The sequence below is a fragment of the Bos taurus genome, chromosome 5 (assembly GCF_002263795.3).
Source record: "Bos taurus isolate L1 Dominette 01449 registration number 42190680 breed Hereford chromosome 5, ARS-UCD2.0, whole genome shotgun sequence".
Classification (NCBI taxonomy): Eukaryota; Metazoa; Chordata; class Mammalia; order Artiodactyla; family Bovidae; genus Bos; species Bos taurus.
In genome coordinates, this window is record NC_037332.1 from 20,855,977 (window position 1) to 20,869,209 (window position 13,233).

General features: G+C 39.2%; 1 protein-coding gene across 2 annotated transcripts in view; it reads right to left on the reverse strand.

The window, feature by feature from the left end:
- The window catches only part of EPYC (epiphycan), a 42,026-nt gene that overhangs the window by 12,811 nt on the left and 15,982 nt on the right, over window positions 1–13,233 (reverse strand). For both annotated transcript variants that reach the window (XM_010804759.4, NM_174307.2), the window contains 1 exon segment: window positions 326–497. In XM_010804759.4, the coding sequence (XP_010803061.1) occupies window positions 326–497 (172 nt within the window).

Here is a 13,233-nt window from a genome sequence, read left to right on the forward strand (position 1 = left end):
TCTCGGCCATGGATTCGGATCTTGCTAATAGTGTATCCTTTAGTCTAGAAATGCATTCATTCCACCACAAAGCTTTTTGAGTAATGATGCCAGACAAATATTTTCACCCCAGATCTTTGGTTATTTGATCGTTTCCATCATGCCAAAGCTGAATTATTAAAACTGCTTTATATTTTAACACAAAATACATGTGTATCTCCTGCTTCAAACCTAGCCTCTAGCAAAGCTCTCTCCTTGGGTCATGTGGGTCCCTGCAGAGTTGGAACTTGGCAGTTTTGAGAAAGAGACACGTGAACAATTACAATCCAGCCCTGATGGACCTGACCTTCATTGGTCTGTGGACCCAGAACCCCGGTGAATTCAGGCTCTTGTGGGGAAGAACCATCGATCAGCCTGGGGGTAGACTCCTCTTCCTCTTCCTCTTCAGCCTCCTCTGGCTGTGGGGGTGGGGTGAGGAGCTCTCTGTTTCCGGAAGGCATCACTGTCGCTATTTCAATCTAAAAAAGAAGCAGAATTTCATCAGGCAGCTTTCTCAATCACCCTTTGTGGCCGTGACACAAATTAAAAAATGTATCCATCTTTGCCACAAGAGGTCGCTGGTGTCCTGAAGTTGAACGCTGTGTGACGCCTGCTTGCCTGGGAAGGCACATGCGGTTCCCATTTTCTTTTTAATTATTTTTGTTTCTCAAATCTTAGTAATAGTTTCCAGTGCCTTTTTAATTATGGTCTTATTGCTCTTTAAAACACCCGCGTATGTTTATTTCATAGGTTTAAAAATAACCTTGTTTATTGTTTTCTAAATACATAGTGTTGCAAGAATGCCTTATTGTGAAAGATTCTGAGAGTAAAATCCAAAATTCCCCTTCCTCCTGCAGCCCCAATTCTACTCCCAATAAGAAACTGATGTGTATTTTCGAGTCCTTTTAATCTTTGATTTTCTAGATTAAAATATTCTGTTCCTTTACAGTGGCTTACACTTCCTTTGGTTGCATTTTTAGTGAAAATAAATGGCAACCCACTCCAGTACTCTTGCTTGGAAAATTCTTTGGATGGAGGAACCTGGTAGGCTATAGTCCAGGGGTCGCAAAGAGTCGGACACGACTGAGCGGCTTTACTTTCCTTTCCTTTATCCTTTATGCTAAACTAAAATATGTAAATGTATGAAAACTACATGACTTGACCATGGAATACCATTTCTCACATATTTTCACTATTATTTGAATGACAAATATTACCAATAATATTGGGATATTAAAATTGACCTTCTTGAGAGCTTTGACAATACAAGGCACTTTTATAAAATTTGAGAACCTGGTCAAAGATGGCTTCTATTTTAGATTATTCTTGATTTTCCCTTCTTCCTTGCATGTTTTATGTAGTGAGCTTTTGATTCTAAGAACACTGTTTGGCACTTAGAAGAACCCCTTACTCCCAACTTTCTTCCCTTATCTCAGTGTCTGTTTCTTTGTTGTTGTTATTTAGTTGCTACATTGTGTCGGACTCTTTTGCAACCCCATTTACTGTAGCCCACCAAGCTCCTTTGTCCATTGGATTTTCCAGGCAAAAACCTGGAGTGGGTTGCCATTTCCTTCTTCAAGGGATCTTCCTGATCCAGAGATTGAACCAGGGCCTCCTGCATTGACAGGCAGATTCTTTACCACTGAGCCACCAGGGAAGCCCCTGTTTCTTTGTATTGTAAATCCCTACCTCCCTACCCTAATTTCCTGCTGACCTTGAAACTTGGGGTGAGAAATTTGCTCAAGACAATTGGTTGTCAACATGTAGGAACTGGCTCAGAGGTAAAGAATCCACCTGCCAAGCAGGAGACACAGGAGACATGAGTTCCATCCCTGGGTGGGGAAGATCCCCTAGAGGAGGGCATGGCAACCCACTCCAGTATTCATGCCTGGAAAATCCCGTGGACAGAGGATCCTGTGGGCTACAGTCCATGGGGTTGCAAACAGTCAAATACAACTGAGTGACTACACCCGCTCACAGGCTTATGTAGGAATCATCCTTAGAGGACTAGTTTTTTCATAGCACCCTGCTACTGCTAAGTCACTTCAGTCGTGTCCGACTCTGTGCGACCCCGTAGACGGCAGCCCACCAGGCTTCACCGTCCCTGGGATTCTCCAGGCAAGAACACTGGAGTGGGTTGCCATTTTCTTCTCCAATGCATGAAAGTGAAAAGTGAAAGTGAAGTCGCTTAGTCCTGTCCGACTCTAGCAACCCCATGGACTTCAGCCTACCAGGCTCCTCGTCCATGGGATTTTCTAGGCAAAAGTACTGGAGTGGGGTGCCATTGCCTTCTCCACATGACACCCTAGAATTTCCAAAGTCTCCCTTTATCACCTTGATTTTTTTAATCCCTCTTTGTTTTCATTAAACACACACACACAAATTACTTTCTAACTTACTGAATGTCAACATGATATGCAAGCTATTGCTTTCATGTTTGAAATATGAAATATGTAAAATAAATAATTACACTAGATACTTTCTGAGTATTTTAGATAGATGTTTCAGATTATTTTAAAATTTTATGATAGACTTATGATTTAATGTCACTTTTATACACTTGAATACATTGCTTCACAAATGAAAATTATCCCTTTAAAGGAAACTAAACTATTTTTTGGTCAACTTATTTTTCTGGATTGTGTCTCCTTCTGTGCATCTGTAGTTTCTCCATTTCAGCCCTTCCTGCATCGTATGGTATTGATTCCATCAGGTTTCTGCCAACCCAAGGCTACTTTACAGTACACTTTGTGTTAGGTCTTCTATCTTTGCCCCTCAAGGCTGTAGCATAGTAGGTGATCAACAAGTGCTAATTGATTATAATAAAAAATTTTGCTTGTCCAAAATATATCTAATTCACAGCTCCACGCTTAGTTTTAGACATTTTGCTAAGAAAAATCAACGAAGGTGCTAAAGCTTATTTTACTGCATTTAAAGCATGAAGGCAAACCTAAAGCAAATTACAGTATATTGGGTGCATTAGGAAGCCATACATGAAAATATTATAAAACGTGTCCAGAAATCTCTGCTTGAGAAGCACACTTCCTTAAACAGAGAAACATACGGTTTCCATCTGCAGGGTCAGAAGGAGGCAGTTTCAGAAGGAATGGATTTGCAGAGAGACCAAAAGGAGGTTCTGGGAAGAACGGAAATTGAGACAGATGTTTCATGGAATGGAGGCAGCCTAAAGGGAGAAACACATTCCAGACACGTTGCCTTGAATCTTTAGCTTTGTAGAAAAATGTTTGTGCATACTTTTTTTTACAGATAATTGTTTTTCCACTGATTTGACGTGAAGCTGTAAGATCTCAGTTGTCATTCAATATAATGAGGCAAAACAGCTTTTATGTTTATCAAAAACTGTTTTGTTCATGCTTCCTTGCTAATAAAACGTGAATGTTGAGCAGCTTTTAAAACCGAGGAAAAGGAATGTATTTTCAGTTCAGCAAAGTTACAGAACTATAGCCTCAAAGTACTGTGCCCGGAGAGCCTTTTGCACTGCAGACGCATTTATTCTCACCATTGGATAGAAGTGATTTAGGGTTCTGTCTTTTCCTCTTTAACAATTTTCATACTGTGATATGAAGCGGTGAGGCAATGCATGCAGGGAAATGAGGCCAGGGAAACGTAACCACCTGGCTGTCCGAGTAACAGACTTTTATGCTTAATGCTGCAGAAACCTAAATTTGGGAAGAAACATAAATGGCCAGAAAATACCCCTGCCCCCTTTCTCAAATGCACACATAACTGAGCCTCTGATATAAATATTTATTCTTTTGGAGTTTTTCTCCCCTCTTTTTCATTTCGCCTCCTTATTTTATTCAAACTTGCTCCCTACTGAGTTGACTTTTGATCTGATCATTGTATTTCCCTAAATTTAAAGACACAACATAAGGTCATTCCCACGTGTCATTACTTCTTGTGCTTATCTTCTTGACCAGTAGGGTATATCTTTGAGTTAATCAGTTGTCTCGTTCTATTTTCTTGTTTACTGGCCTTGGAACTTTAGATAGTTGATGTCACGGCAGACAGTGTTTAGAAGTACCTTCCATATCCATGAAAGAGGTATATTTCTATCAGAGATTACAGATGCATAGCCCACAGGCTGGGTAGAGTGCTGAACTTAGTTGCTCAGTCATGTCTGACTCTTTGAGACCCAGTAAGCTGTTGCCTGCCAGGCTCCTCTCTCCGTGAACTTTTCCAGGCAAGAATACTGGAGTGGGTTGCCATTTCCTTCTCCAGGGGATCTTCCTGACCCAGGGCTCGAACCCATGTCTCTTGCATCTTCTGCATTGTCAGGCAGATTCTTTACCACTGAGCCACTTGGGAAGTCACAGTGAGGTCTCTGCAAATGTCACACTGAAGAGATAATAGTACCAAGAAGTGTCCTCCACCATCCCTTGACCTCCACACGCAGCACAGCCCTGATTCCATGGAGATAACCTCAAACCTCAATGCAATCTCTGAGAAAACAGGGCTGAAATGACCCTGAGGTGGCTTAGATGAAGTTTCTGCTCCTGGAGAAATAAGGACTCTAAGTGGAAAGAAAGTCAGTTACATTTTTTTTTTTTAACCAGATTATGTGTACTCAGACTTTTACTGGCTGTGTTTATATTGTTATTAATAACACTGAAAGATTTGAGACCTTCATTCTCAAATAGTCAGCAGGCAGGGAGCTTAGCTCAGTGTTCTGTGATGACCTAGATGGGTGGAATGAGGTGGGTAGCAGGGAGGTTCAAGAAGAAAGGGATATGTATTTACATATAGCTGATTTATTTAGTTGGATAGCAGAGACTAAGAGTACTGTAAAGAAATTATACTCCAATAAAATTTATTTTTAAAACATAGTCTGCAGAGTTGCTCACAGAAGAAACTTTCTCTGAAAGCACCCAGCACCATTTTAAGTGACAGTAACATAAAGAAGTGGGGATAAATTGGGAGATTGGGATTGACATATATACACTACTATATATAAAAATGTATAACTAATAAGGATCTATTGTATAGCACAGGGAACTCTACTCAATACTCTGTAATGAGCTACATGGGGAAATAATCTAATAAAGAGCAGATATAATATAACTGACTCACTCTGCTATACTCCTGAAACTAAGACAACACTGTCATCAACTGTACTCCAATAATAAGAAACATAATATTAAACAAACAAACAAAAAAAAAACCAAAAAAATCCTTTTAATCAAATCAATTTGCCCTCTAGCAAAAAGTATATCTAAACGATCTACGCAACTGAATTACTACCATTAAGCCTAAATTTATTTGTCCTAATTTCAGAGTAAAACTATAAATAATTAATATGTTCAGAAACAGCCACACCTCTTCTGATTGTCTTATTTTCCACTGATTCTTTCAGTAGAGACCTGTTGTTGAGCATGCTACTCACACCTGTTCAGGGTAGTCACAAACCATTTTGGTGCTCTTAAGCATTGTTTGAATTAATTAAAACTAGTATATTTTGTTTTTTGATATTTTAATATTTTTCATCTCTGTGCTTAATCTGTGCTTAGGAGAAGGCAATGGCAACCCACTCCAGTACTCTTGCCTGGAAAATCCCATGGACGGAGGAACCTGGTAGGCTGCAGTCCATGGGATCGCACAGAGTTGGACACAACTGAAACAACTTAGCAGCAGCAGTAGCAGTGCTTAATCTGCACTAAATTTCCAGTGAAAAACTCAATGAAAATGTTATACCTGTGAGATGGAAAGGATGAAAAGAAAATATAATACATGTGAGATGGAAATCATTACTTGGGTTCGATTCCTATCTTTATGAATGAATGAAAGGATCACTAAATGAATGAATGAATTTATAAATGATAGAAAGTTTGGCAGTGTTTATCATTATCTAATCAACCAGACTGAATGCCTGTGCCAAGCATTACAGTTAAGCTATGGTCAACTCTCCATTTTCCCTGTCATTAATATTTTCTAAACATTGATCCAAGAATGAAAATATAATCAACCCTATTGGAAAAAAAATAATGCAGATTTTAGTAGATAAAATAGAGTCCAAGAAAGAGTCACAGTGAGATTCCCAGCCCAAGAAACTGAAGTTACTTTAGATTGTTCTTATGATGTAGATCTGATCAGTGAGAAGAGACTGTTTCAAACCCTTGGGAGCGGTTTCTTGACTCATGACTCTTGACTCATTTGTGATGATGATATAGTCAAAGAAAGGAAAGTGAAGTCGCTCAGTCATGTCTGACTCTTTAAGACCCCATGGACTGTAGCCTGCCAAGCTCCTCCATCCATGGGATTTTCCAGACAAGAAAACTGGAAGGAGTTGCCATTTCCTTCTCCAGGGGATCTTCCTGACCTAGGGATAGAATTCGGGTATCCCACAAGTAAACTGAAGAAGAGGGTAGTCTAGAAAAATTGAGCCCGGGGAAATATATGATAGTTTGTTATTGTAGCCATCATTGTTTGGAAGAGAGAAACACTAAATTCATTGAACCTAAAGATATCATCTCTAAAATGGAGAAGAGAGGATTCACTGGATCTCACTATGGGCTAGATGAAAATATTGGGCATGGATTGAATACTCATTGTATATGAACAACTGTTATACTCTTTCCATTGATTTGCATGTATTTCTCAAAATAGCCCTCTGTGGAAGGTGCGATGACTGTGCACATTTAATAGATTTATAAACTGAGAATGGAAGGAGGCAGGGCTGAGTAAGCTGTCCGAGGTCGCACAGCTCCTAGGTAGTCAGCCCAGGTTTTAAATCTGATTATGATTGTCATAAAACTACACAACTTCCTTAATACTTACTGATTCTGTACTCAGCCAAAAAAATTTTTGCTGAATAATCTAACTTCTTACATATCTTCATTCTGAGAAAGAGGAGCTCTGGATAGGAGAAGTGAGCATTGTCATCAGTGGAAATGACCTCACATTATAAATTCATAAATGGACTTTCTTGTACATATTTTAAGCCTCATGTGATTTTTTTTTCTTAGTGTCATTTATCAGCCTACCGTCATATCTGACCATGACTGATGACGTTAGTCTGTTGCTACACATGAAGGCTGAACACCCTACCAAGGCCATGCTCCCCTATGAGAGCACTTGGCAGCCAATCAGTCTTTCTCCTGAAATTGACAAGTATAAAATATATCACATAACACTGATGTAGGTAGAATGTAAAATTCAAGCAGCATTGATTGTAATTTTCTCAATTTTGTAAGAAATAAGCTTTTATGTAGAATGAAGCTCTAGTCTGCTTAAGCTATGATAGTTTCATATATTCATTTTCCTCTTGGGCATTCAGCTGAAATCAGTTTTCCACTTTCTTAGACTCTAGATTGGGCCATGTGGCTAGTTCTGGCCAACTGATAGGGAGAGAGAAGGTCATGTGCAACGTCTGGTTCAAATCAGAAGAGCAAGCATTCTTTCTTCAGGTTTTCTCTCTTCCCTTAATCTGTCAACAGAAGATCCACTGTGACTTTGAAGTCCAAAGGTGAAGATGGTGACGTTCTAACATGAAAGATGTTTGAATCCCTGAATAACTACTTGGAAGGCAGTAAACCCCTTGACCTGCATTAGGTAGCCATGTCAGCAAGATATAAATTTCTTATTGCATTAAGCCATTGGGATTTTGAATTATTTGTTACTGCTGCTGATGTAACTTGCCCTAAAATAGACCTTTCCAATTGTTGTTTTATTATCCATTTCCTAATTAAATTAATGAAACAATTTTTAACATTTTTGGAATTTATTTACCTAGCACATTTCTTTGACATTGGAAAAATATACATATGTGCATTTTTTTGTCTCTTTATCCTCTCTAATTTCTCTTTAACAGACTACTGTTCTTTGATCTAGGTCACTTATGTAGTACTTTGAAATATATCACCGAATTTTACTCAGTTGACCATTATTTCAATTTATATATTTTTAAATCTCAGTATTTTATTAACTTATTTCAAAATTAATAAATCTATATAGTGAATTAATGTCTGAAAGTCTAAATCAAGACTAGTTAATGGCTTTTTTAATCAAAATAGCATACAGTCATAATATTTGATATTAACTTGCTAAGATATGTATGTATTGAAGAAAACCTGTAAATGCTTTCTTTTTTTAAATCTATCCTAATGTACAGCTATTCTTCGTAGATTTGTGTTCAATGCCAAGTTTAAGTGAAAACTGTAACACAAAAGAAACAAAAGCTGATGATTTGAAGGTTGCATTTAATCATATCCTCTCTAGCCGGTGTCTCTTCTGGGACCTCAGTGTTTCTTCCTTTGTTCACATGTTTATTTTCTCATTTCCTTTTCTTGTTGTCAGAAAATGGAGATATTTCATTTTTACTTGCCAGATAGACTGTTTTTTACTTCAGTTTTATCCCGATTTATTCAGGACTCTGTTCACCATCACCCCCTTAGGCTCCAGAAACTTAGTAGGTTTCCAATATCTTAGTTCTCACAAAATGTATCATCTAGTTCTAATTGAATGTCTCCAAATGATATTGGTAGGGGACTTTGGCAAAGGCTGTAGAACCATTATCTAATAGCAAAGTCAGTTCATTTTCCCTTTCCCCTTACTGCCCTTGTTCCCCAAGTAAGGTTGCCAGAAGGACAATTTAGCGCAGGCTGAAATCAGTAATCTCTTGAGGATGGGAGTAGGGGGAGAGAGTCAATCACAGTAATTGAAAACAAAGAAGCTGGACTGAAAACCAAGATATTTGGAACCTTTCAAACACTGGCTCTTTATTTTATGATGGAGTAATTTCGTTTTTTTTTTTTTAAGTTTCAATCTTTCCCATCCTAACACAAAGCAAATTGTTCCTTCTAACACAGACTTTCTTGAGGCACAAAGTATAACAAACTGTGCCTTTTAATATGCAGGGCGTCTCTGAACACAACTGCTGTTCATTCATGATGACGATTTACATATTATCAGAGGTGATTATAGACATTTTAAACAGGAAAACTTGCATTTCAGAGGATGTTTCTAGGGAGAAGCAGCTAAGATTCAGTTGTCTTCAAAATAGTTATTACATTATATTTTTTCCTATTGTACAGGATTGGTGGTAAAGCCTTGCAAAATTTTCCAAGTTTATAAATCTGACTTAATCTCTCAGTGGCAGAATGACTTTAAACAAATTCAAAAGACCATTCTAACCTAATATACTAACCTGAACCCTGTTATTGCCACCAGTATGTTCTCTGTAGTCTCTGTAGCTTCACTTGGGGGCTTAATTATAGTTAAAACTTTGTAGAAACAAAAGCAGAATCGAGGATCCTGTGTATACTGCTGCTGCTGCTAAGTCGCTTCAGTTGTGTCTGACTCTGTGCGATCCCATAGATGGAAGCCAACCAGGCTCCCCCATCCCTGGGATTCTCCAGGCAAGAGTACTGGAGTGGGTTGCCATTTCCTTCTCCAGTGCATGAAAGTGAAAAGTGAAAGTGAAGTCACTCAGTCGTGTCCGACTCTTAGCAACCCCATGGACTGCAGCCTACCAGGCTCCTCCGTCCATGGGATTTTCCAGGCAAGAGTACTGGAGTGGGGTGCCATTGCCTTCTCCAGACCCTGTGTATATCAGCTCTATAATAACATAAAGTAACAGATGAATGTTTTTCAAGGGTTTGAAATCCTTGAATTTGTTGACTATCATATGTTTTTGCAGTCATTAGCCTGATAGAAGTCATTCAGTCAACAGAAGGCTGCTGAGTAGTAGTTAATTGACTCTGGTAATATTTGGCTCTATGATCTTCCTTATTAATCTCAGTATCAAAATGTATGGATCTGCTTTAATCTCCATTCTATATATGTGTTATAGATTCAATATAGATATGGTGAAGGACTTTTAAACGTTCTGAATTTGATTTCATATTTATGTCTTTGATCACAGTTTCAATATCATAACTCCAGAGAGAACACATTGAAAAAATATTTGATCCATCCTCAATACCTTCTAGATACATTTCATTTGTTCTTCTCCTTATATGCTTTAAGAAATGGAGTGTTTTATATATTTACACATATACTTTTCCTCTTTAAAGCCCACATTGAAAGTTAGCAAAGATATTGACATGATATCACTGTGATTATCCTTTGACGCCCACCTATCTGCATCTTATATGGAGTACATTGACATCATAAGCCAATAATTGTACAGCCTAATGGATGACAACATTGTTTGACCTCTTATTGTCCTGCCTAGCCTTTTTTTTTTTAAATGCCCTATTTTCATTGGATCTTTCCTAATTCCACACATTTCTCATTCTAACACTCCTAGGGAGTGTTATGGTAAACTTTGTCTTGAGTTTGCTAGGAACAGAGAGGCTTACACTGCATTTTTTAAAAAGGCTATGCAGGACAATAAGAGGTCAGGTCCAATCCTGGGTTAGAAATTAGTGTAATGGAAGAACATGTCTAGTATAGGATTATCCAACTCAGAAATGTGAAGATGTCCAAAATTTCTTTTGAACAATGTTACTTTTGGCAGATTTATCATTTACTGATTTTTTAATGTCTCTGTAGAAGATGCCACAAAACAATATCTGGAGAACTTTGTCAGAAAATAGTGGTTCAGATGGTAAATAATTCACCTACAATGCAGGAGACCCGGGTTCAAACACTGGGTCAGGAAGATCCCCTGGAGAAGGGAATGGCAACCCACTCCAGTATTCTTGCTTGAAAAATTCCACAGACAGAGGAACCTAGCGGGTTACAGTCCATAAGGTTGCAAAGAATCAGATATGACTGAGAAACTAACGCTTTCACTTTTGTCAGAAAAACAAGTCTGGACCGGAAAGAAGAGAGAAGGCTCTCATTACTAGAAGACACACAGTACTAAAGAAGTAAAGGGACCCAACTAAAAAGCATAGTAAACTGGTTAAACACAATAGTAACAGATGAACACTAAAAGAATAGCTGAGGGCCGTCAAATACCCAGTCTGAGTCCTACCCCTAGATATTCTGATTTTAATAATCTAGAGTGTGCTCCAGGCATTAAAATGTTCTTTCTTGGCTCAGACGGTAAAGAATCTGCCTCCCTAGGTTGGGAAGATCCCATAGAGAAAGGAATGGGAACCCACTTCAGTATTCTTACCTGGAGAATTCCATGAACAGAGCAGCCTGGTGGGCTGTAATACAGTCCATGGGGTCGCAAAGAGCCGGACACGACTGAGCGACTTTCACTTTGAAACTCTAGAGGTGATTCAAATATATGGCCAAGGTCAATGTTAATTCCACAGACTAGAACATAGGAGACGCAAGTGCCAATTAAGTCCTGAACTCTGAAATGTTGAGTATAGCCTTAAAACACACAGTAGAGGGATTGATTTTTACTGGCCTCCCAAGGGCCACAGTCATGAGAGATATCAGCTGGCAGTTTCAGTTCAGGAATCTGCGGAGGTTCATTCTCCAGCTTGAAACAAAACAAACAAACAAAAAAAACTGTGGGGAAGCAGTGGAAACTCTCTGGGAGGTAGATTTCTTGAATTTCACAACCTGAAGCAAGGCTAAAAGCCCCTGGGACACAGAGGTTCCAGACTGGAGAAACCCCTGGCTGAAAACCCTTGCATACAACCATCTGTCACTTGAAAGAACACATACTCAATGCAACACCAGCAGCCAGAAAACCAGGACTTAGCAGGAAAATGGAGTTCAAAGCTTTGAATGTGCAGAAAGATAAGCTTCAGATGGATCTGATGATTGGTGGGGTGGTGGTTTAGTTGCTCAGTCATGTCCAACTCTTTGCAATGCTAAGGACTATAACCTACCAGACTCCTGTGTCTGTGGGATTTTCCAGGCAAGAATACTAGAGTGGATTGCCATTTCCTTCCCCAGGGGGAACTTCCTGGCTCAGGGATCGAACCCAGGTCTCCTATATTGCAGGCAGTCTCCTGCAATGCAAGCAGATTCTTTAACAACTGAACCACCAGCGAAGCCATCAGTCACCTCTGCTAAAAAACCGGATGTTTAAAACTGGGCCAAGAAAGAGTAATATCTCCAATGATACTGTGAGAGAAGAGACATGGTGTTTGGGGATGTTTTCTAGTTCAGTGCAGCTCATAGGTACATCAGAATGACCTGGAGGGTGGGTTTCTGATTTGTTAGATCTGGAGTGGAACGTGAAAGTTTGCATACCTGACCAGTTTTCAGGTAAATGCTGATGCTGCCAGCTCAAGAATTACACTTTGAGAACAGCTGCTCTCAAAGTTAAACAGTGCCATAATTTAACTTCTAGTGGGAGATTTCTCCAAATTGTACTTAACCTCAAATTCTGTAGGCTAGGGACAATGAACATAAGCTGACCAATATCTGGATGAGGTTAAACCAAAAGTTCTTCCATCTTCTGAATTCTCAGATACCATCAACTCTCTTCTTGGTCTCTGGCAATAGTATGTACAGGCATGAGGAATACGCTTTTGCCTAGAATAGCTGTTTAGGGACTTAGGATTAACATGTTTCTTAAAATTTGATGGAGGTTGGGGTCAATATTGTGATAATATTGTATGTGCAATCAGTGCTTCATTCTCTTTAAATATCAGGGTCATGGGAGACTTGGTAATGAACAAACAGCAATTTATGTGTCTTTGAAGAACGACATCTGTACTTGGTAGAGTCCACTTAGGTTGTGAAAAAGGGGAGTTTTGGAGTCCATATTCTTCGATCTTTTAAATCATGAGGCAAGTAATTCTGACTTTGTACTATAATCTCTTTGGATGTAAACAACTTTCTACTTTAATATGGGCTTCCCTTGTGGCTCACCTAGTAAAGAATCTGCCTGCAATGTGGGAGACCTGGGTTCTATCCCTGGGTTGGAAAGATCCCCTGGAGAAGGAAAAGGCTACCCACTCCAGTATTCTGGCCTGGAGAATTCCATGGACTATATAGTCCATGGGTTGCAAAGAGTCAGACATGACTGAGTGACTTTCACTCATACTTTCATATGGACTTCCCAGGTGGCTGAGTGTGAAAAATCTGCCTCCAATGCAGGAAATGCTCGTTCCATCTCTGGGTCAGGAAGATCCCCTCGAGAAAGAAATGGCAACCCACTTCAGTATTCTTGCCTGGAAAATTCCATGGATAAAGGATCCTGGCAGGCTATAGTCCATGGGGTTTCAAAACAGTCAGACATATCTTAGCGACTAAACAACAACATGCTTTAATATGCAAGGGACATTAATGTGTACTTGTTAACTTTTCCTCCAAAACTTAATAGAGGTAGGGGAGCTA